The sequence below is a fragment of the Monodon monoceros genome, unplaced genomic scaffold (genome assembly GCF_005190385.1).
Source record: "Monodon monoceros isolate NGI ecotype Baffin Bay Population unplaced genomic scaffold, NGI_Narwhal_1 Super_Scaffold_18, whole genome shotgun sequence".
NCBI lineage: Eukaryota > Metazoa > Chordata > Mammalia > Artiodactyla > Monodontidae > Monodon > Monodon monoceros.
Window position 1 is genome coordinate 66,379,707 of NW_021703774.1, and position 25,157 is coordinate 66,404,863.

The 25,157-nt window shown below is 47.6% G+C and overlaps 1 protein-coding gene and 1 pseudogene across 1 annotated transcript in view; both read right to left on the reverse strand.

Annotated features, from left to right (window-relative positions):
• Positions 1–2,037: 2,037 nt before the first annotated feature.
• The window catches only part of LOC114898642 (sodium/potassium-transporting ATPase subunit alpha-4-like), a 29,120-nt gene continuing 6,000 nt past the window's right edge, over positions 2,038–25,157 (reverse strand). Inside the window, 18 exon segments of the mRNA XM_029228525.1 lie at positions 2,038–2,089; positions 2,373–2,464; positions 5,030–5,112; positions 5,114–5,132; positions 5,226–5,356; positions 8,145–8,290; positions 9,554–9,677; positions 9,834–9,988; positions 11,187–11,271; positions 11,273–11,359; positions 11,680–11,830; positions 12,230–12,366; positions 16,312–16,484; positions 16,630–16,819; positions 20,627–20,761; positions 20,952–21,061; positions 21,290–21,488; positions 23,091–23,362. Of these exon segments, the coding sequence (XP_029084358.1) occupies positions 2,061–2,089; positions 2,373–2,464; positions 5,030–5,112; positions 5,114–5,132; positions 5,226–5,356; positions 8,145–8,290; positions 9,554–9,677; positions 9,834–9,988; positions 11,187–11,271; positions 11,273–11,359; positions 11,680–11,830; positions 12,230–12,366; positions 16,312–16,484; positions 16,630–16,819; positions 20,627–20,761; positions 20,952–21,061; positions 21,290–21,488; positions 23,091–23,362 (2,318 nt within the window). The 3' untranslated portion in view covers positions 2,038–2,060.
• LOC114900093 lies at positions 19,655–19,755 on the reverse strand (annotated as a pseudogene).

The window sequence follows — 25,157 nt, forward strand, 5'->3', positions numbered from 1 at the left end:
CAAATCCTTCCCTCTAGGCCCCTGCCTTGAGGCTCAGCCACCGATATCAAATGACCCTAATTTGGGGCCTCTGTATTTTTAACCCACCAGACACCCAAAGCTCCTGCTACTGAAACTTGAGGAGCTGGCCCCTCCATGCTCCCCCACCCCACCTCACTCACACACACCCTGGCCCCTCCGTCTTCTGGGCTCTGGCTCAGCCCTGTCAACATCGGGGAAGGACCCCAGACTGATACAGCCCTGTCCCTAGGAGACCTTGTGTTGGAGGAGGGAGGGGAGCAGGTGGGAGAGAGACCTCTGAGGAGGGCCCGATGTAGGGGGAGAGGGGCTGGTGTACCTTACGACAGCCTTCCCTTTGCTAGTCCATGGCCTCTCATCCTCCAGACTCGTCCACGGCCCTTCCTCTATCACTATCCTATTTTTCTTTTGCATTGGTGTATTTTTGGCCCAGCCTTCATCATAAGACTAGCCTGGAAAGTGGTTGAGGGCACAAGTTCTGCGATCAGACAGACCTTGGTGTCCTCATCTATAAAACCGGGCGGGGTGGTAAGAATGTATTTGTTGTATGGATTAATGGATGGTGTGAGTAAGGCCTTTGTCTACCGCCAGACAGAATGTGCGGTCACTTAACACATGTGCTTTGTTTTTGGTGACAGTCTACGATTCCCACCAGCTTTTCTCAGCATTTCTGTCTCTCTGTATGCTGTTCGGCACAGCCAACCCTCTCCTCTAAAAGAAGCCTGAGAGTGAGCCGATCCACAGGGTAAAGTGGACCAGCTCACAGAGCAAAAGCCAGCGAGTGGGTGAAGAGGAAGGAAGAGCTGCCGCCAAGGGCGGGCAGGAGAGAAAGGCTCGCGGGGACTCCTCACGTGCCTGAGACGCAGCAAGTGTTGGGCCCAGGCTTGGAGACCAGGCTTTGCGGAACATCCATCACCTGTGTGGAGCTGGGGCATGAGGGGGCGGGTGCTTTGCCTAGAGTAAAGGCTACAGCGATCCATTCAGCGTTGTTCCAGCCTCTATTTCAAGGTTACGCCAGAGAAAACAGCTGAGGGCTGGGATGGGGTCGAGATGCCCTAATGACTGGGGCTACGGGAACACCAATCCCTTCCTCAGAGGCAGGGCAGCGGCCCCACATTCACCACTCACCACGTGGCCCCTTCCAAGTCATTTAACCTCTCTGGAGCTCAGGTTCTTCATGATAAAATAAGGTCTAGCACGAAAAGTCTATGAGTCTGTGAGTTGATCTGAGGAACTGAGTGGGCACTGTGGCCCCTCTGTAACGTGTGGCTCCCCTGCTCCTCTCTCACCTCCTCTGTTTCTCTGATCCCAGGACTTGTCCTGTCCTTGCTCTCTGTCGGGTTGGAGAGTGACTTTGAGGGGGTAGCCCTCAAGGGGCAAGGATGCTTGATTCTGATCCCTTCCCAGCCTCGACTATGGTCCCTGAAAGACTTCCTGCCTGGCTCCCTGCCTGGCTCCCATGAAGATCTAGGGAGAGAGCATCACAGTAATCCCCAATCTCCAAAAATCAGATGTGACACATCCAGGAGCTAAGGGCTTTTGCAAACATTTACTCTTTTTTTTTTTTTTTTTTTTTTTTGCGTTACGCGGGCCTCTCACTGCTGTGGCCTCTCCCGTTGCGGAGCACAGGCTCTGGACATGCAAGCTCAGCGGCCATGGCTCACGGGCCCAGCCGCTCTGCGGCATGTGGGATCTTCCCGGACCGGGGCACGAACCCGTGTCCCCTGCATCGGCAGGCGGACTCTCAACCACTGCGCCACCAGGGAAGCCCAACATTTACTCTCTTGACTGGCTACTGAGCCCCCTGCTGGACTCCCGTCAGGTGCAGGCTGGGCTCCCCTCAACCCACCTCATCGCCTATCCATGGTGCCCTCAACCCAGCCCTAAGATCACCTGTCTCTCTCATCCAAGTTTCTTCCTCCTGGCATCTCCCTGCCCCAACTGATGTACACTCTCAGTTTTCCCAAACTCATTACCGCAACCCTCCCCCACCTGGCGCTCAGGACACCCTGATGTCATGTGAAGGTCTTCCTCTGTTGAGTTTAGTAGTAGGTCTCCTTCTCCAGCCAGCCTGTGGAAGAGAAGAGACCAGAGTGAACTGGGGAAGGCCTCAAGGGGAGACAAAGAGAAGGGTGAGCCAGGACAAGGTGGGAGGCTTGCCGGTGGAAGGCAGGGCCCTGAGGGTTGGAAGGAGCCGCGTGCTGGGGTCAAGGACTAGAGGGCAGGGTCCAGGCACAGCACAGGCTGGGCAGTGAGCTGGGGAGAAGGGCAGTGGGCCTGGAGGAACCGGGGGGAGTGGGGCAGCTGCTCAGGACGCTGGCAGACTCTCAGGCCAGGGTGCAGGGGATCCTCACCGCCAGGGTGACGAGGGATGATGAGTTTTCTGACTTCATCATAGACAAAGAGGAGGACGCTGTAGGGAGTGGCACAGAGCCACCAGGTTATCCTGAAGAGAGCAAAAGCTGGTCAGCGGGGGCGGAGACGGAGGGGCCAGTGAAAGGCAGGTGCAGAGAACGGCGCCCGGGAATCGAGTATTTCGTTTGTTGTGTGGGAGGTTGATCCCTACCTTTGAGGAGGTCAGAGCCTGGGGAGTGAGGGCGGAGGGGCCCAAGACAGCAGCATAAAAAGCCAGTGAGAACAGAAAGGGATAAATGCCGTATTAGAGGTACATGCAGTGTTCACAGAGATTGTCTACCAGCTTTTGTGGAGTCGCTGAGGGAGACTTCCTTTGCTTTCTGGGTTCTCTAGACCTTGCACACACAAACTCCAAGCAGGATGGGTCTGAGACTAGATGTGGGGTAGATCTTGCCAGGGAATGTATACACTCTTCCATATTGCAAAGATGGTGAAATCTTTTTCTTCCTGAATCTCTTCTATAGACCAGGAAGATGGACTCTGGGGAGGGGTTGAATCAGGACCACATTTGTCCCTTGGATGATAGAGAGATGGCTTAGAGCAGCATTGTCCGATAGAAATATACTGTGAGGAGGCTTCCTTGGTGGCGCAGTGGTTAAGAATCCACCTGCCAATGCAGGGGACACGGGTTCGAGCCCTGGTCCGGGAGGGTCCCACGCGCCGCGGAGCAACTAAGCCCGTGCGCCACAACTACTGAGCCCACGTGCCACAACTACTGAAGCCCGCGTGCCTAGAGCCTGTGCTCCGCAACAAGAGAAGCCACCGCAATGAGAAGCCGATGCACCGCAACGGAGAGTAGCCCTCGCTCGCCGCAACTAGAGAAAGCCCGCGCCCAGCAACGAAGACCCAACACAGCCAAAAATAAATAAATAAAATAAATACATTTATATAAAAAAAAAAGAAATATACTGTGAGCCACATATGATAGTTAATATTTTCTAGTAGCTACATGAAAATAAGTAAAAGAAACAAGTGCAATTAATTTTAATGTTTTATTTAACCCCAAATATCCAAAATATTATTGCTTCAACATGTAATCAATATAAACATAATTAATGAGTTATTTTACATTCTTCTTTTTATCCCGAGTCCTCGAAATCCAGTGAGCATTTTACACTGACAGTGTATCTCAAGTCAGACACTAAATTTTCAGTGGTTAAAGGAAAATGTAGTCTAACCAAAACAATAAAGTTGTATTTAATTGAAAAATATTTGACATTGGTTTAGTTTTTAACATTCAGTTAACTAAAATGATAAATTCAGTTTCTCAGTCTCACTAGCCATATTTCAAGAGCTCAGTAGTTGCATAAGGATGGTGGCTACCATATTGGACAGGGCAGGCCTAGGCCATGGTTCATTACACGCACACACAGACACCCCTCAACCAATATAAACAGTTACAGACATACAGTCATGCATTCATTCAACAACAATTATCATGTCTACTCTGTGTATGTGCTAGGTCCTGGGGATATAAAAATGATGACATGATGGTCTTTGATCTCAAGAAGCTCAAGCAATCAGGGAAAAGAGGTTAGATAAACACACAAACTAAATAATCACAGTATTAGGTGATGAGTTTTATGGTCAAGGTATGTACAAGAGTGTTTGGGAGCACAGTTAATGCTCAGCCATGTTTACTCTCATATGTTGACATTAATAGCAGCAACAACTGAGCTACTATTAACAAAGTGCCCGCCGGGACCCAAATGCCAGGCTTCATGTATTATTTGCATTTCTACCTGTAATTATCAGACCAATCTGCCGGGTGTGTGTTATCGAGACTTTGCAGTTGAAGCTGAGGCTCAGAGAGGTTACCAGCTTGTCCAAGCTCATAGAATAATACACAGTACAGCCAAAATTCAAACCTGGAATTGTCAGTATCTAAGGGCAGTGCCAATGTCTTTTATTAAACATTAATTGAGCAGCTACAGAATACAAAGCATTGTGTAAAACACTCCAAGGGACAGAAAGGTGAGCAAAGTGTTGTAAACACGTAGAAAATCAGTTGGAAGACTACACACTAAATTATTAATAGAGGTTACCAATGCAGGGTGGGGGAGGAGTGGGAATGAAATGGGAGTTTTGCTTTTTTCTTTATAAAAATGTTAAATGGAGAAGTTTCACAAGCATATACTAATGTAAAAAACAAAGAAACAAAAACTTGGGACTTGAACCAAACAAGGTACCGGACAGGGAGAATTTCAGTATGCCCACCCACCTATATGCACATTAAAACGGATTTGCAGAAGTACAGCAGAGTTAGCCATGCATAGATGAGGCTGTTTCACGATTACACCAGCTCCAAGCAATGTGTGTAGCCTGGGACAGCTATACCACACATTATCATAGAAGAGGTACCACTCTGTTAAGCACGGGCAAATCTGCTAAGCTTGCATGTCTAGTGGGTTGCGATCACTTGGTACAGTCCCTAATTCCTTCCCAGATAGGATGCGCTGTGGGAGCACCGGCAGTTCTCTCTACATCACTGAGTGGAGCCTGCTCCCCTCTTGACTTCCCCGCTCAAACACGCCTCCTCCCATGTGCTCTCCCTGTGCCCAGAGACGCCCCGCCTTGCACCCCTCCCCTTACTCACTTGAGTGGGTACATTCGCAGGGCCACGTCCATGCCTGGAGTGTAGGACAGAAAAGCAGCCAGGAACGTCTCCTCCAGGACCCCTAAATATTAGGATCTTGTTTCTGAGAGGAAATGTTTAAGGGTGTGTTGGAGGTCGGGAGGGAGAGTTAGGGGTGCAGTTCGGGGGAGTGTTGGGGCCGGTGGGCGGTGCTCACGTCATGCCCTGCGGGAAGACAGAGTTTCTGCGGGTCTTGTGGATGATGAGGTCAGCCCACTGCACGACCACGATGCTGACGAAGAAGGCCGTGTGGCACGTGAACTCCACCACCTTGCGCTGTTCATAGGTCTGGGGGAGGGCGGGCAGAGGGGAGCCGTCAGTGTCAGGAGGGATTCAAATATGCCTCAAAGGCCTCTTCCTTCTCCTGCCTCCCCGGACCCCAAGGCTGAGATAGGTCCCCTATTTAGATTCCTGCAGCCCTTCACGTGTATCTCTGTCTTAGCACTTTCCATGTTGTAATTGTGAGTTGTTTATATGTTTGCCTTCCCTGTCTGAGAGCCCCTCAAGGGCAAGCACCTTGTCTTACTTATCTCTGTGTCTCCTCTCCCCGTGCTTCGTTCAGTGAGTGGCAGGTACTATGGCTCAATCAATATTTACTAAGAAGAAGGGTGGTGTAAGAGAAGAAGGTGGACTTCAAGAGGAAAACAGGGTCAGAGGAAAAAGGTCAGGAAGATGGGGCCAGAGGGGAATCTGCATGCAGAGGGGAAAGGGATACCCGAAGAGTGGTACCGGATGGGGAGGCATTCACTCATCCATTTGTTCATTCTTTCGTTCACATTTTACACAGAAGGAACTTAGAGTCCAGTGGGGAAGATAAATATGCTATGTCAGCACAGTAGGTAGGTTACAAGAGGGAGATCACAGGGGGCTGTGGAAACACAGGAGAGGAGCATCTAAATTCGACTGGAGAAAAAGCCCGTTTAAAAAGAAATAAAACAGCATGTTTATAAATAACTTGTAGGTCGAATAAAGAATTTGAAAATATGTAGGACTAAACAATAATGAGATACTACAGATAGAACCTCGTGGGATGTGGTCAATGTTGTACTTGGAGGGAAATATAGAGCCCTAAACAATTAGAAAACAAAGGCTGGAAATCGATGAGCCAAGCACTGAAGTTAGAATGAGACCTGTCAGCACATTTCTGTGCATCAGATCATACCACCACTATCCCCTGCAGCCAGCCACCAAAACTGAGCCACTCCCATCATCACTTGAAAATTTTAGCTCCTGACTCACCATCACTCTAACTGCTGTGTCCTCGGATTTGGAGATTTAAATATACATGTTGATGATCCTTCCCGTACCGTGGTCTCACAGTCTTGATCTTCTCCTCCAACTGTCTCCTCTACTCCCCACCCGGCTGCTTACTTCCATGGTTAAACTCCAGACATTGTCTTTTCCAATAGCCACAATTTTTCTGTGATTTTAATTTCAAGCACCTCTTTTCTCTCTGATCACTGTCTTTATCTTTCCATCTCACCTACTCAAGTATCCCAATTCCAACACTTCTTGGACTTGGACTTAAAATCCATGGACCCAGTATGTTATATATTTGGCTATTATCTTTCTCCCCTCCCACGCTGTGCCCCTAACTAGAATATAAGCTCCATGAGAGCAATAACTTGGCCATTTTTGTTCACTACTATATTCCAGGGACAAAATAGTACCTGGTGCATAGAAGATGCTCAACAAATACTTGCTGAATGAATGAATGAAAGAATGGTGATCAATGGAATTACTGCTAGAGGTATTTAGAAGATAAGGAGCTATCTAGCAGTATGTAGGGTACTCCCTGGGTGGGCAGCTCTATACTCGATTATCTGAAGATTACAGCAATGAAAGAGGCAGAGACCTTGCCTTTATGGCATTTATTCCGCAGGGCAATTGTTCTCAACCCGTTTTGCAATATCTCAAGACGTCACTAATGTAATTTGACGTTAATTCAAGTTAATTATCTTTAACTTATTGTAAATAAACATGTGTCAAGCTTCATCTTGGTAGCAGGGAGATGGTATCAAGATATAAAACTAACAAGGGGCTTGATCTGAGGACTGAGGAGATGTTGACAAGGTACATAGCAATGAGGACTCTGGACACCTTTGGACCCTGGAGCAGTGTTGGTAGCTGGGAACATTGACATCTGTTGGTCTCATGAGGCTCAGATAGTGGAAGCCTACTGTGTATGAGGGGCAATGTTCCAACAGCCCCGATTTTAACATACTTTTGAGAGACCTGCAGTTAGCTTGGTTTGGAGACATCATGGTGAAGTGGGAAAGTGCCGGCCAGGAATCAGTCCAGATTTCTAGTCCAACTGTTATAGGGATTCATTGTGGGACTTTAAGCAAGTCACTAAATCTTTCCAGTAGACCATAATGTCCTCTGTAGACTGTGTGAACTCTGTGGTCCTATGATGCTAGCAAAAATTGGTGTCACATCTCCCACTGTCTTAGAAATTGGGATGGGGGTGTTCACAGATGCAAACAGGCATACTCACTAAAATTCTTAAGCAAATATTGTTGGTTGGAGGGCTTCGGTTTGGACCTTATTCATCTTGGGTGTTAGGAATGACTAATACAGAGACGCATCCTCTAAGTTTAAAAAGTTTAGAAGAACAAGGAAGAGATATACAAAGGAAATACATTTTCAGATTTAAAATCATACTCTTTGGCTACTCTTGGAAAAGGAGCATAACAGGAGGAAGTGGACCCAGCACTCATTTCTGGGACAATGATGATTAGAACCTGGAAAACCAGAAATCAGCCCCCAAAAGTTGATTGACAAAGTAGACTTCCAGGTCCAAGGAAGCCAAAAAGACCCAGGAAGATAAGGACAGACAACAGACAGTAGGAATTAATGGAAATGAAGTCATCGTAAACAAAGAGAAGAATATTTGCTGATGTGATTGGAGATTGAGGACAAATGTTAGAAAGCTCCTGTAGGACTGGAGATGAGGATCATCTCTGTCTGCCTGGTGCCTCCATTCTCCTACTCTGGAAAAACTTGCTACACTCGCTCTTCCTCATTACTTCTTCACTCTTACCGGTCACAATCTACTACCCTACCTTTTACTCACCCACTGTTGTCCATAGCTGTCCTCCAGGTCATTGAGGTATCGATTTTCCCAGCTGATGTGGATGCCCAGCAGATCAGTAGGTTTAAAACCATTCTCAGCCAAGATCACAAAGTAGGTGAAGAATCCTGCCAGAGCCTGGATCACCCCTGTGAGTGACAGAGTCACAGGTCAGGGGAACCTGATTCAGAGAAGGATCTCAGAAGGCAGATCATGGAAGGGGTGCTGCATGGGGCTTGCTTCTAGCAGGGTTGATGTGTGTCTGAGCTGTATTGCTGAAGATTCATGCCATTAATGATCTGATCCCACCATCTCTGTAGGACTTGTCTCCAAACTCTGACATTTCTTTCTAAGCTGTAATCTAGAGTCATCTTTTTATCATATAAGCTTAAAACCGGAAAGGACCTTAGAGGGGATATGTTCCCTCTCCCCGCTGAGTGAGTGCTGGACTCCGCCCTGTCCCTTCTCTCTGACACCAGGACACTCATCAAGTCCTCTCATCCCCTCGCATCTCTCCCATCTGCCCCTTGCCTCTCCCTTGGTCAAAACCTCCACCCCCTCATGCCTGGACCACGGCTATGGCTGACGTTAATGTTTGCCTACTGACCACAGATCTGTGCGCTGTGTAGGTACCGGTGGACATTGATTCTTACAACAATTCTGAACTATCATTTACATTTCATAAGTGGGAAAACTGAAGCACGAAAAAGACTCAGTCATTGTCTAGGGTCATACAGGTCGCAAAATTGGGATTCAAACATAGGTATGGCTCCTAAATCTGTGCTTTTTTTCTATGTGTTTCCGTCTCTAGATATTAGAATTGTCTCCTCTGTCCCCATCTCTTCCCTGTACCCCTATCGTATCTAGCAACTCAAGAACAAAGACCTCTAATGGCTCTCAAATGTCTTTCAAGACTGGCCCCGCTATAAATGCTACCTGTGTCCACAGCCTCATTTTCCACTACTTCTTTATCAGGAATAAGCGCTCCACCAAACTGGTTTATTCACTCTTCAACAATCAGGTGTCCTCTGGTCCCCCACACCGGATCGTCCATTTACTAGTCTAAGCCCTATCTTCCAGCACCAAGTTTAAGTCCTGTTTCCTCCATAAGGCCTCTCCAACTGTCCTCAAGATTGGTGAGTCCTCTTGCTTTGTACTCCTGCAGTATGTCCTATCTATACTCATTTGGCACTTGGAGAACAACTTGCCATCATTTTATGTACTTTTGCTCCTTTTTGACTCGACTCTTAAGTCAAGGGCAGGTCAGAGATCAATGTTTTTTTGTGTCCCAGGGCCCAGCACCGTTTGTTGTTAAGAAAACATCTCCCTGACTTCCAAGCCAAGATTGGTCCAGCGGCCACACCGTTGCAGCCGCTCCCCACTCCCTTCACCCCTCATTCCTCTGGCCGCACCAATCTGCCCGTAGGCCACGCCAGTGAGACGGCCATTCACCAGCTTATCAGTCTTTGGATTCCGTGGAGCCCTCTTCATGGTATCACTTTCAGCCGACTCATAAGCCAAGGAGATAGCAGGGACCTGGAGGATGGAGGGTGGAAGTGACAGGGAACACACAGTTCAGAAGGAAACTCAGAAGTAACTCGAGCTCTGCCCCTCTCCCTGGACACAGATTTTTCCTGCTCCTCAGTCTGTGTCACAGGAGTTCCACGAGCTGGATCCCAGCTTAGTCATCGCCATGTCAGTGCCCAGGTCAATGCACAGGATGGTTATGGTGCCCAGAGGCAGGGGGATACCGAGGATGATGAACAGCAGGAAGGGGGTGATCTCGGGGATGTTGCTGGTCAGGGTGTAGGCGATGGATTTCTTCAGGTTGTCAAAGATCAGGCGGCCTGGGAAGGATGGTCAACCTTCTGTGAGAAGCACAGAGAGTTCACACCTCCCACAAATCAGCACCTGGACAGAGAGACCACTACAAAGCAGTGTCACAATCCACGAAAGGGTCCGAAGGTCTTAGGCCTTGGCAGCCCCAGTTTTGATCACTTTGTTGTACACCAGAAACCAAAACAACATTGTAAATCAACTGTACTTCAATTTAAATAAAAGTCTGAAGTGGAAAGAGCCTGGGCTTGGGTTCCAATTCCATTTTCTGCCATAACTAGCTTGTGATCTTGGGCACCCCTCACCTTCATTCCTCCTGCCTTGCAAGATGGCTTGAGTCCTTCCCTGACAACCTTTTCTAATATTGTCGTCCCTCCCTCCACTCCCTGCTTTACTTATTTTTTTCCATTGCACTTGTCTTCTTTTATTATACTGTTCAGTTTACTTTATTGTCTGTCTGTCTCCACTGGAAATTAAATTACACAAGGGCAGGGATATGTGTTTTGATTCCCAATTATAGTATCCCCAGCATCAAGAATAGTGCCTGGTACATAGTCGATACTCAGAAAGTTTATTGAATTGAGTGGATATAAAATACTGAGGATCATACAAGGTCTAAATAAAATGTTAACTATTACTATTATGTGGATTGTCATAGATTTTAATAACATAGCTCCCGGAAGAAATCAGAAATCAGGGAGCCTGGGAAGCAGAATTCTGGGGTTCTCCTGTACGCCAGTGGGTATTGCCTCTGGGAAAGAGGGGGCTTAATTTAGCTCATGCAGTCAATTCATAGATCAGGCTCCAGCTTATCTTGATATGTCAACATCATTCAGACAACAGGTTGCTAGAAAGTCCTCCTGAGGTTGTGGAGTACAGAGTAGTCTCACGGTATAGCTACACCCTGAAACTTACTGTAGACCCACTTGAATCCCCGTGAGAGAAGAAAAACAATGCTATGCTGTATTAGAGCCCCACTCTCCCTAGAAAATCTGGACTTTCCTCCAATCTCATAAGGGCTCCAGAGGGTGACGTGCTAAGTACCAGCTGAACCTAATTTGCAAAATTTTGACTTACAGCGATTTCTCCCAGTCTGTACAGGAGGTTGGAGGATGGGCAAAGGGAATGAGAATAATGTATACCAACTCTCACCTGAGTCCGAGCAGGTGAAAGTCGGTACCTACCAACCTGGGCACCCTGCTTCCTCACCCTCCTCCATTCCTGTGACGATGGAGGCAAAGTTGTCGTCCAGCAGGATCATGTCAGCTGCCTGCTTAGACACATCAGAGCCAACCAGCGATGCCCATGGCAATGCCGATGTCCGCCTTCTTCAGCGCGGGGGAGTCATTCACCCCGTCCCCTGTCACCGCCACAATGGCTCCCTGGGTGGAGCACAGAGGGAGTGAAATAATTATTGTGTCAGATTCAGGACCCATCCCAAAGGTCAGTTTGATTCCATCATCCCTTGTTTCTTGATGTAATCATGCTTGGTTTAGGCCTCTTGGCCCTTCCTTCTCCTGCACCTCCTGAGATAGCAAAACTCACAGGGAGCCCCCAAATGGATGCCTGTCTCAGGGGTTCACGATGGGATGCTCTCTGGAGCCTCCACTAGCCCAGCCCACACATTCCTATGCTTGGTTTGGGGCTGGGCTGTGCCACGTGGTTCCCTCCAGATTCTCCAAGCCTCCTTGGTCTCCCTTACCAGTCTCTGACATCCCTCTACAATGATGAGCTTCTGCTGGGGGGAGGTCCGAGCAAACACGATCTCAGTGTGGTTTTGGAGGATCTCATCAAGCTGCTCTGAGTTCATATTTTTTAGTTCTGAGCCGTGCACCACAATGGCTTTGACATCCCTGAGGGAGAGGAATTTCAAAAGGCTAGTTCAGAGTGTTGAGAATTCACCAGGTGTCCTGGTGCCCTCTAAGCCATCTTTGCTATAACCTCCTTGTTTCTCCTTTCAACCCCATCTCCTCACTTGTCCCCTGCCACGCACTGTCCCCAGATTGGCACATTGCATTCCTTCCCTCCTCTCCCACCTCCTCCTCCCTCTTCTCTACCTCCTTCTTTGTCCCACCTTCATCGGAAAACCTACTGACATAGTTGCTTGGTCATTTTCCTATTACGTTTTACTTTGCAGTAAGTAAACTCTATACATCCTACCTATAGAAAGAACCTCTGAAAATGTTAGTGGGTGGGGCAGGCTAAGGATGGAGGGAAAAAATGGCAGATCTGAGTTCTTTCAGGGATCTCACCTGGCATTGACCTGGCTGACAGGGACCTTGAGCCGGGCAGCAATGTCCTCTGCTGTCTTGGTGCCTTCTGAGATGATGCCCACACCCTTGGCAATGGCCTTGGCTGTAATGGGATGATCCCCTGTTACCATAATCACCTGGGTTGGAAGGGGAAGGAAAAGGAGCAGAATCATGTTCAGAGAGGTCCTGGCTCCTTCAACTCTCTCTCTAAGAACTAACAGATCATTGCTATCATTCCACAGGGGTTTAAGTAGCTCATTCCCAAGAACTTGTGCTGTCAATCAAAACTCTTGCTACGGTTGGTGGCTTCAACCCATGGGAGTGGGTCAGGGCCATCAGACCATAAAACATAGGACAATCTGAGCTCTAGTTTTCCCAGGAATAAATCAGGGATTTGGGTGTATTTAACTGTATTCAGAATTGCATTTAATTGCTCCAGAGGATAGTCTGCCTCTTTAAGTTCAAAGACAGAAACACCTACCCGCAGAACAGTGGTAATAAAGGAACGTCTGGAATAATCCATCTGCCTAGCAAAATTTCATCTAGGCCCTCATTCATTTCGATCCTCAGTCTACCTCTCTTCTTCCCACTGCCTCCTCGTGCCCCTGGATTCCACCCCTTTTCTGGATACCTGGGGCCAGCCCTAGTCCTGTCCCCTTCCTCCCCAAAGATCAGGTGCTTGTGCTCTGTGCTCTTCTAGCCTTCTGTTCTTTGAGTCCTCCTCGCATCTCTGTGTGATGGCTTGTCTGTCTCTCTCCCCTGCTGGAGAGAGTGGGGCCGTGCCTATGATTCCTTGTTAAGTTTCCAGCCCTAGCAAAATTCCTAGCGCATAGTAATCCATCAACAAGCAATTACAGAATGAAGGAAGGATCGCTTCCTGGGAAACACTGCCCATGGTTCCCAAGTGCCCTCCCAGCACATAATTCTCAGGCTCTGGTGGGAGGGAGAAGGGAACTATCTGACTGTGACTGAACTAAGAACAGAGGTCCTGGAAAGGTCAGTCTGTTTACTTCCAGAGCGTGGAAATAAGCCTTGAAGGAGTTTTCCCATGAGCCCTCCTCATTCCACACTGGCACAGCGGGCTTGCTGGAAGGAGTGCTAACTAATCTGGGATTACCAGAGACTCAGGAAAGGTGTGCTGTGAGCAGTTACCCACACCACTGGTCTCAAGTGCCCTGGCTTGGTTGTGGGGCACTGGGGCCTCACCAAGTTCAGCCTGGGGGGCACGAGGTAACTGGTGAGGATCTGAGAGGGAACTGCACAGAAGATTAGAAGATTCAAGAGGTGGTTCAGATTGAGCCTTCAGTGATGCCCTTCCAGGCTTACAGTGCCCTGAACGTTTCCTACTGGTTCATCAATAATGACCTGTAGGACATGTGTGGTAGCTAGCCCAGCTTGACCACTCAGATGGGCCGATCTGCAGTAGTTTCTGGAAGTATCACCTCCATGCCAGGCCGGAGAAATAAAAACAAAGTCAGTCACCCCAAGAGTGAGTTCCTAGGACACAATTTCACAGAACATTGAGATGCATACATACAATAGAAGCGCAGTTCTACAAAGAATGGCTCCCTTTGAAGTAAAGAGCATCCAGTGGTTTCTGGAATTTGTCAAGTACTAAAGGAATTTCATTTCCAACTTCTCGGTGCTGACTGTACCTCTGGTGTTCCCACGCAGTCTTGCCAGCTGCCCTCTTGTGCCCTTGGCCTCTCTTCCCCCAGATCAGACCCATCTGAGAGAAACGGTCCAGTGTTGGTGACCATTCTGTAGGCCCTCGCGGCTCAGCTGCAGTTCTTAGAGGGGGCTGCGTTCATAGCGGGGGCCAAGTGTCTTCATACTACTAAAGGCCTCAGGTGGTGGCAAATAGGATGGTATCATTTTATTTTAGTTTTTTTGTTCTTTTTTTTTTTTTTTTTGGCCATGCCAGGCAGCATGTGGGCTGTTAGTTCCCCAAACAGGGATCAAACCTGCACCCTCTGCACTGGAAGGGCAGTCTTAACCCCTGGACTGCCAGGGAAGTCCCTTATTTTAGTTTTTTAAAATTAAGTTTATTCCAAAGGTCTGAACACGTGGCTCTGAAAAATACCAGTCCCACAGTCAATTGTAAAAACTTTGCTGCCATGCAGCCGTTAACCAGCCTCTTTCAGCAGCCTCATCATACCCATTAGCTTGGCATCAACACCATTGTGGAGTTGACCTTGGAAGGGCCTCCCCTATGGGACAACCCCCTGTATAACCATTACATTTTGTCTTCCTTGAAGGATGGCCTCATGTGTACGTCTTACATTTTCTTAGAGGGAAAAAGGGTGTGATTCAAAATTCCTCACCAAGTCTGCCAAATTTCTGTCAGCTTCAGGTCCAGAAGAAGTAAGAAATTAAAATGTAAACTTGTGCCCAGAACAAGGGCTGGCCCAGAAAGCACCAGGCCTCCTGCTTCAGGTGTCAGCTCCAGGCCAGCCGGAATCCTATTCAGACTGTTACCTATCACAGCTCGCTCTGCCTCAGGCCGTGACCGTGTCCTGCTCTGGCAGGCCACCTGGCTCAAATCACCTCTTTGTCTCCTGGTTGGGCCTCCCCACCCCCCCCACAGTAGGCACAATTGTAACTCTCCTTCTGGCTAAAGAGATCCATAAATTCCCAGGTGAGGTAAATTTTAGACTGTGTTATTATGTGCACAGCAATAACACAATGCACGATAATAACCACAATGTTATTCCTCATGCTGGCAGCCCACCTCAAAGCTGAGAAAATGCAAATGAACCCCTTCTCCATTTATCTCCCACAGTATGTATGACGTGGTAGCTTATAGAACCACGGAGGAGTGTCAAGATATGTGGCTATCCTATGCAGACGCGTTACAATAATGCTGTCTCCGCAAAGAACTGTACCACCCCCAAACATCTTGTAGTAATTAGGGAACTCACTCAGAATAATTTCCTATATCCATTCCTTGGTTCCCACTGTAGTGACCAATCATTGTACTCAGTGCAGCCCAGGCTGCCCCGAGACAAACTGCCAACAGTCAAAGGTCAAGATGAAGCCATCTCTAACAGATAGCATCCAGTTCTCCTTAAATACTTCTAGCCCCACTCCCTCCAACCTGCCCTCCCAGATATTCCCAGAATATCAAGTATGAGCAGGGAAGGTGACAATACCTAATCTATGAAGATGTATAGGAGTCTTAGAATTTGAAATGTGGGATACAGAGCATCTCAGGATTAGAGGAATTTTACTGCTGCTATCCCGTGAAGTCCAAAGCCCACCCTGATTAAAGAGGAATTCCCATCTCTGGGTTTGTTTCTGCAGCTGTGTTTTACTCTTGGACCACTTCGTTTTGGTTTTTAGCTTTTACTCCTGGACGTACACCCGTTAGGGCAGCTGCTCACCCTGAGTCAGATCCGTTGAAGGCCCCCAGCTCTCAATCTCTCATTCTCACTAGTGCCTGCTCCAGGCCCCCAGCCCTCTTGGCCTCACCCTTTTTACAACCCATCCAGCAGTACATTTATATGACACCTTCTACCACTTTGTTACTCCTAGTGTGGCCTGCAGACCAGCAGCAATGGCATCAGATGGGAATGTGTTACAAATGCAGAATCTTGGGGTGTCCTAGTCCTACTGAATTAGGATTTGCATTCCAACAAAACCCCCAGGCGATTCACATGCACATTAGTTCCTAGGGTGATGCTTCTCAAATTTGTCTGCACATCAGAATCTCTAGGAAAGTTTTTTAAAATACAGATGCCTGGGTCCCACCCTGAGCGTTGCTAATTGAATGGACCTGGAGTATGGCCAAGGCATCAGATTTTTAAAGCTCCCCTGGTGATCCCATTTTATTTTTTAACTTTATTGAAGTATAGTTGATCTACGATGTTGTGTTCGTCCCCTGGTGATTCTAATGTTCAATGCAAGGCGGGATTCTAACTACAGAGGACACTTATTATTAAGTTCTCTCTTAAGACTGCAACTCATAAGCTCAGGAGGCAGAAATCAGTTCAGTTAAACCAAGAACCTACTCTGTCCAAGGTTTCCTACTGTTGATCCAGTTTACGACAAGTGAGGGGCATCTGGGATGCTCCAGTGTTTACCTTAATCCCGGCACTCCGACACTTGCCCACCACATCAGGCACTGCGGCTCGGGGAGGGTCAATCATGGAGATGAGCCCCACAAAACAAAGGTTATCCATGGGAAAATTGATTTCATCGGTGTTAAACTTGAATCCCTTGGAGTAAGTGTTCGGCAGACTCAAGAAGCAGAACCCTAGAGAGAGACAGAAGAAAGGACCAGTAGTCATTCCACTGTCTATGTCTCTATCCTGCTCGCCCCAACCTCCTAGATTTTTCACCCCACAACTAATGACTGTTTTGATGCCACTCTTCAAAGGCTTCTCCCACAGCCCCCTCACCTAGCACGCGTTCCCCCAGACCACCCAGTTCCGAGTAGGCATTCTGGAAGGCTTCCTTCATTTCATCATCCATTGGGTACTCCTGCCCTTTCAGAAGGTAAGTAGAGCAAAACTCCAAGATCCTCTCAGGCGTCCCCTTCATGATCGGTACGTGGGTCTGGGAGCCGTCCTCCCGAAAGTGGATGGATATCTAGGGAGAGGAGAGGAACAGAAGGAGAGAGCGAGGTTTGGGGCAAAAAAGCAAGGGTAAGGTTTTTGAGGGTAAAGCCGACAGGCAAGCTGTTCATACCTCCATTTCCTTTGTCCCCTAAACCAGCGCAGCCCCCCTCCCTCCAGCCAAATCCGACCTTTGGTTGAGCCCACCCCTCTCCCTTGCAGGAACCCCCAGCCTGGTATTATTTGCACAGGAATCTGTTATCTTCTCAGCCAGACTGGACGTGAAGGGCAGCCCAGGCACTCTCCCCTCCCTGCTTCCTCTCTGCCTGGGTGGCTAGAAGCAGAAGTCGTGGGGCCACAGAGACAGCAGAGTAGACAGGAAAGAAAACGTAGAGTCAAACACCTGTGCTCTAGGGCCAGCAGGAATGCTTTCTTAGCTTTATGACCTCAGGGCAGTCCACTTAACCTCTCCAAACCTCAGCTCCTTTGATAAAATGTAAAAGGTTCTGCGTTGCCCACCTCATTGGGTTTTTATAAAAGAAAGATAATATTTGTAAAGAATATATTGAAAAACACTGACAGTTCTTTACCATGGTTGTTTGAGCCTGAAGGACGGGATTAGGACGAATAGTAATAACAACACTTATTGAGCACTTACTATGTGCCAGCCACTGTTCCAAGTGCTTTACATGAGTTGTCACTTAATCCTCTCAGCTACTACCCTGTAGTGGTACTATCAATTTCTTTATTTTATAGATGACAAAACTAAGGTTAAGCTGTGTCCAGAATCACACAGCTAGAAAGTAGAGGCTGTCAAGGAAAGAACCCAAATTGACTCACTTTAGAACATGCTCTCTTAACCAACCTATGCTCTAAGTTCTTTATTAACTCTGTCGTCACACATTTAGTGGTGAAGTCTACTTAAAATTTATGATTGTTGCTTTGTTTTTATTAATACTGTCTTTTATTTTTTCCCAGAAGAATAAAGTTGCCTATTCACTTTGAGTCACCAAACTCTTTAAGCATTCGGAATTGTTTAGTTTGACACTGAATCATGGTTGCTTCTTATGTTTTTATGTTCATTTTGGGGACTGATGTATAAACTGTTTTCCAAGTGTTGCCAGTAGAATTTGTATAATCACATCTTTCATAATTTTGTTTATATGTTGAGTGTACTGTTATTTTGTGTTCATGAATTTTTTTTTTTTAACCAATAAACAGAACACGTCTCAAAACCAAAAAGAAGAAAAAAAAGAATATATCGAAAACTGTGAAGCATAATGCAAAAACTGGTTAGCCATTCTAGCCCCATGTCTCCTGGAAACATGGCACGGCCCCTGAGAGGGGCTCGACGGTACGAGTTGGGGGTCCCCGTGCCTCAGCTGGGGAGGGGAGAGCGTAGTCAGGAAGGGAACCTGAGGGGACAACTTGAGGACAGAGAAATAAGATCAGTTTCATTTTTCATTTTCCTGTGATCTCTGATCTGGGAAAAGGAACTGTCTCTGGGTTTCCTCTTATGATCGACAGGAAATTCCTGCTACGTAGCCTGTTGGGTAACAAAATCAGCACACTGAGAGGAATTGAGCTTGTGGTACCGAGGGGACCAGACTGTACTGGCCCAAGGAGAAGCTGGGTGGGAAACCTGGGTGTAAAATGTGGTTAAAATGGCTTCTTTGGAAACTTTCCCAAAACTGTTATATTCAAAATATACTTAAGCAGTTAAGAGGGGAAACCTAAACTCATGTAAGGAGAAAGCTGTAAAAAAAAATTTTCTGAGCGCTTAAAACCTATTTGTTGACTATTTATCGGAGATTATCAGAGACGGCAGCAAGACCTGCTTAAGCTAGTAATTTGAGCACAGAAGCATCACATCTTGATAGAAAATTACAGGTGAAAAAGATGGGAGAAATCCTGAAATATCAGAACAGAGAAACTTCTTCCTTTCATTTTGATCTCAGAGACGGAAAGAGACCAGGCCTTGCAAACGACCGCCAGGCTAAGATGTCCCTTGCAGGCCAGAGTCTCTGACTGTCCCAAGAACAAGCTGATTAAGGCAGGTTGTTCTTGGGTACGGAGCAAAAGGAGCCAGAGGGGTTTCCTTGGACCCCCCAAGCAAGCCCCGCCAGAGCTGGGTAGCTTGCAGGCTGGCCGAGCACACTTGGTGCAGAGAAGGATTTTGCTGTTTGAATTTGATATTCGGTAGCTCAGAAAAGGCACTAACGTTGTCATTTGGGGGAAAGGTTGCTATTTTGTTGCATGTCCCATCAAATGTCATGGGTATGTTTTACTTTTATTTTGAATCTTGTGGAAGGAGAGGTACCTAATTCTTTCCAGTCGAAGGCTTTAATTGGGCCCTGCCAAGCACAAAATTCCTGTCTGGTTAGTGAGGTCACTAAATGTCAGGAAAAAGTGGAAATAAGTTTGCAGTTTGGGCTTAGGGGACCTATCTTATTACACTGATGAAAAGTCAGATGAGACAAAAAACTATGAATCTGTTTCTTTAACTTTTACTCATTCAGCATTCAGGGTGAAAATATAGGTAATTTGGTTTAAAAAGATCTATATAGCTTTTGTTATGGCTTTTTTTTTTTTTTTTTTTTTTTCCCAGTACGCGGGCCTCTCACTGCTGCGGCCTCTCCCGTTGCGGAGCACAGGCTCAGCGGCCATGGCTCACGGGCCCAGCCACTCCACGGCATGTGGGATCTTCCCGGACCAGGGCACGAACCCACGTTCCCTGCATCGGCAGGCGGACTCTCAACCACTGCGCCACCCGGGAAGCCCTGTTATGGCTTGTTTTTTAGTTACAAAAATTGTTTTTTCTTGTGACAAAAACTTTTAAGATCTATTCTCTTAAGCAACTTTCAAATATAAAAGTATGGAACGCCTCATGAATTTGCCTGTCATGACGGGGCAATGCTGATCTTCTCTGTATTGTTCTAGTCTTAGTGTATGTGCTGCTGAAGTGAGCACTATTATGTGTTTTTTAAGACACAAAACCAAAACTGACTTTTGGGAGTTGAATTTCTTCTCTGTTACCCACACCTGATGTCTGACCTTTACGGTAGTACATAAATTTGGAGAATTCCACTCCCCTAAGTAAATCACGATTGCCCCATATGAGTCAAAGCTTAGCTGCTAGAGCTCCTGTCATGGTGATGCCACCGTTCCCTCCTTTCCACACTTTCCTCAAAGTGTGCCAGGGTTCTCACGTGGGAGGGAAGTACTGGGTTTCTTGTCCCTCACATGCATTTTACTGTTAGGGCCACCACTGTCCCTCCCTCAGCGTTTCTCCTTCCCTTCAGTCCTCCTTCCCTTGTCAGTCCTCCCTGGATCATGGACAAAACGGCCCTGGGAAAACAGCTTCGCAAACACTCTGGAAAGCCCTGACCGCCTACCTGATGGCAGCTGCTAGAACTGCAGGCACGGAATGAAAAGAAATATTTGATGACTAGTGAGATAAGATGCCTCAGGGAAGTGACTGGCAAATCCAACATATTCTGCAACAGCAAATTTCACAGTTGCCACAGAGACGCCTTTAACGTGACTTTCTCCAGCCAGCCTTTGCTGCCTATGGACATTTCAGCACTTTATGACCTGCTCTCTGCACAAGTGGCGTAGCCTCAAGTCTGCTTACAACTGAATGCCTCTTCCTTTGTCATCTATGCCTGCATTTACCTGTTTGCCACTTTCCCTTAAGGTGACCCTTCCTCCTACCTGGGGTGCTGAGTATCCACCGTATCTGTTCTACAGCTCAGACATAAAGGCAAAGGCAAAGCTCCCGTTTCCCCAGATGACAAGCCCATCCCCCACTGCTATCTTCCTACCGTTGTCGGTTCTGTACCTGGTACTTGTTGGTAGAATTAAGGGGAATTTCTGCCACCTTGGGGCTTTTCTCTCTCATCTCCTTCACAGAGCTGTAAGACTGCTTGATGAACTTGAGGAGGGCTGACTCAGAAGCATCCCCTGCTGTTGCCCACTGCCGGGATGGAGTTGGTATAATGAGCCCGAGAGGCAAGGCACCTGGGCTTGCCAGTGGTGTCAAGAAGAGGAACAGAATGGGGAGGGGTGCTGGGGGCATCACCGAGGGCCAGAAAAGAGATATTGAGGGGAGAGGGCAGGTTATACCCTGGACACTGAGGTACCCTTTACTCCCTTGGGCCTGACACCTTAGCTATGGGAAGGTACTCCTGATTAGCCTTAAAATCAGCCCGGTTGCAGAGGCCAGCGATTCGGGCCAGGATAAACCAGGTATCAGAGCCCTTGGCAAATGAATTCCCTAGGGAGAGAGAACAGAACTGTCAGCAGGGATAGGAGAGCTTAAAGCAGGAGTTCATTCACACCCCTTCTGCGCCCAGATGCTTCTCAGAGACAACATTTCATCTCCTCCACACCTCCCTGCTCTCCTCTCACTTTGCAGCTACCTTCTTGCTGTCTGGACTCACCACGCCCTGTCATCACATTCCCCACATCCTTCCACTCTCCGACCGCCAACGCCACTAGTCACCAGTCTATTCTTCGCTGGTGTCAGCCTCATAGATGGTCCTTTCGAACCACAGGTGGGCGACGGTCATGGGGTTCTGGGTGAGGGTGCCCGTCTTGTCAGAACAGATGGTGGAGGTGGAGCCCAGTGTCTCCACCGCCTCCAGGTTCTTCACCAGGCAGTTCTTCCGAGCCATGCACTTGGCTGTCAGGGTCAGACACACCTAAGGCCGTGAACAGGGGAGAGGGGAAACGGAGAGGAGAGCTCGGCTGCTCACAGCGCTTTGTGTTTTTGGAAATCTGATCGTTTTCACTGCTCTTTTAATTTTTTATATTTATTTCCCTTTTGTTACCACCTAGTCTTTAGAAACCCCATCTGTGGCTATGGGAAAGGAAATTAGGAAAGTGATTTCGGTTTGTACTTTATGGCAGAGTTTCAAAAGAAGAGTGCTTTTTTTTACCAGGGTATCATAGAGAATGATCTATTCCTCCTGGAATATTCCTCTCCCCCTCGATCCTTTCATCTTTTCTGTTCTGCAGCCTCTTCTCCATTCAAGTTCAAGCCACACTTCTTTCTTAAGTCCAGTCTTTCCAGGGACCACGGTGAGAGCTAACCTTTGATTGTGGCATAAGATGCTCTGTGTGGAGGAGGGTTGTACCAGTAGTTTAAAAAAGGAGTGGGGAGGAGAGAATGATGAAACTGAGAAGGACTGTTGCAGCGCTGAGAATGACTTGAGAAGTCACTTAAACCAAAAGGTTTTTGTTGACCATAAATCCAGTGAAGGTCAGGTGTGGGGCAAGGTTATTTTAAAAACGAATGAATTCTTAGGCTGCGGTTATGTACAGAATTCTAATCATGGAGTTATTATTTATTTACACAATATCATGAGTACTGATGTTTTTGTGCTAGTCTAACCACACCCTGGGTATTATTCTCATTTCCATTTTAAGAAGGGTATTGATAAAGGAGAGCACACCCCAAACAGGTGATCAGCAAGACAAGGGGTCTGAAGATGTGTCACAGGAAGAAGGGCTAAGGGAAAAGGGATTATACGACCTCTCCCCTGGAGAGTTTGAGGGGACATAATGGCTATTGTCAAAGATCTAAAGGGTTGGGCTTCCCTGGTGGCGCAGTGGTTGAGGGTCCGCCTGCTGATGCAGGGGACACGGGTCCGTGCCCCGGTCCGGGAAGATCCCACATGCCGCGGAGCAGCTGGGCCCGTGAGCCATGGCCGCTGAGCCTGCGCGTCCGGAGCCTGTGCTCCGCAACAGGAACCAAACAGGGAACCGTATGTCTGCTCAATATAATGAAATCTAGCTAGAGCAATCCAACAATGAAATGAGGTCAGATAAAAAGGGGTGGGCTTCCCATGACTAGAAATCAGCATCATCTCCTACAGATTTTATGCAGGGTATCTGGCATTGGTTGAAGGGTTGAGTTGATATGGGCTTTGAAGTCCTTCCAGGAAGATTCTATAACCCTAAGTTAATCTTCTTCTATGAACTGATGAATGAATGGAGGCCCGGAGTGCAGTGAGCTGGCCAGATTCACCAGCCAGTACACACAGGACTGGAACTCACTCCCGGTGACTGATAATCTATGCTTTCTGCATGGTAACGCACTTCTTTTCTCATTAAAGAGAGAAGGCACCGGAAAATAGGGGTGAAGGAAGTCAGTGTAATTTGGGAGCTCAATGATTTGACATCTGTATAAGCATCAGAGTACTCTGCACTGGAGAGGTTCAGCCACGAAAGAGATACTAGTGATTTCATTTCCTTGGGGTTGTTTGTCTGTCCTGGGGCCACACTCCACCTTAGCTACTCACAGTGATGGTGGCCAGCAGCCCCTCAGGCACGTTGGCCACAATGATGCCAATAAGAAAAATAACAGCCTCCAGCCAGATGTAGCCCAAGATAAGTGAGAGCCCAAAGAAAGTGACACCGAGGAAGACAGCCGCTGCTGTGATCAGATGGATGAAGTGTCTGATCTCCATAGCAATGGGGGTCTGGCCCACTGCCAGGTCAGAGGTCAGCGAGGCAATTCGGCCCATCACCCCCGTGGAGTCTCCTGCGGCAATCACGATGCCCCGGGCTGCCCCTGTGGATGAAGGGGGAAGTCTGAATTGGAAAGGCTGTTGGGTTTGGTTCCTACAAAGAGAAAACTGTCAACAGTCAAAAACAAGGTGGAAACTCAAGGTCCTCTGAGAGGTTATAATGTTCTACTGTCTTTACAGTTCGCTTATGCAAGTGAAGGTCTCCTCATCTGAAGAATCTCTGAAGAGGTTTCACAGTTCTCCAGAGATACCCAATTTTATTGCCTAATTGCCTTCACTGTCAAGAAGGTCTTTGTTACACTTAGTCTAAATCTCTTCCATTGCCTGTATGTTTCTTATTTTGTTCTCAGCAGCTGAAGAGCTTCTCCAGCCCCAGGAATAGTGGTTACCCTTCTGCTAGAATCCTGTGTTCCAATATCTCCCCATCCTCTAACCCAGGGCTACTCAATTTGCCGCCCCCATCCCCAGGAGACATTTGGCAAGGCCTGGAGGCACATTTGGTTGTCACGACTGAGGTTGCTACTGGCACCTAGTGGGCAGAGAGCAGGGATGCTGCCAGGCATCCTGCAACTCACAGGACAGCCCTCCTCTCCCGCTACCACGAAGAACAGCGCGGCACAATTGTCAGCAGTGTCGAGGTTGAGAAACTCTGCTCTGACCGAGCCTCTTCCCTGTTTTGCTGGCTGGAGCCAGTCTGCCCCCTGCTGGGTGGCATAGGCCATAACATGGCCCCTGAATCAGACGGGGGAACTTGACGTACCCAGGATGTAGCTTGAAATGAGGGGGGCCCCACAAGGTTCTTTGCTCAAAATAATTCTTCCTGCTTTACCATGATGGCTGAAATTCCTACCATTAAAGTTACAGTCAGAATCACCCAGGAAAGCAACATATTATAGAAATAGCACTTATTTTCGAATCAGAAGGACTCAGGGCTAGAAGTTCAACTTCCAATGTACTAGCTGTTCACCCTGGAGTAAGTTACTTAAACTCTCTGAGACTCAGGTTTCCTCATCTTTAAAATGGGGTAAAAGCATCTACAAAGCTGTGAGAATTAAATGTTTTTAAAAGAGCCTAGAACAGGGTTGGGCACATAGTAGGCACTCAAATATTTGTTTCTTTTTTTTCTCCATTTAGATGAATTTAAGGTCTCCAGAAGGATGGCTAGAAAATCACACATACGCCTTGCAGGGTAGCTCTAATCTGGCAGCTCCCACGAACATCATAGCATGGAGCGGCCAGTCCATTTTCAAGGTCACCTTCAGCATTATGAGTCTGAGAGCAGGTTCTGCTCCGACCGACAGCAGACGAGTGAGGTCACTGCTATGTGAAGAGTGGTTCTGGAACGCCTCACAGTATGAGGCACTCTGCAGGTGAGCAGGAAGATACTAAAATAATTGAGAGGTGCTGAGAGGGTTTATTTTGGCAGTGGGTAGGGGTGGTTAGGGTATAGTGTCACTTATAGTCATTTTGTGCCGTGGTTTAATCTAGTTTTTCATTTTTCTTCCTTCTGCTATGGTTTTCGCCATGCTTGGAGAGACAGGATTTAATAACTAATCCCAATGTGTCTAGAGAGGGGGAAGGTTGATGTCAACCTTGGGGAAGGTTAAGAAGGCCAAGCCTCCCATATTCCAGGCTAGACTGACTTCTTCCTACGCCTTCTATACAATGCCAGAGAAATAGCTTACCATCTCCCCCCTACCCCCCATGAAGATGCATGAGAACCCAAAGAGAGATGTTTGTACCAGCAGCCCCGTCAAGGGCCACAGTGATGAAAGCAGAGAGGCAAGGGCCTAGGATAAAGGTTAAAGTGATGCTACCTGTTTGCAGATTGCACAGGGA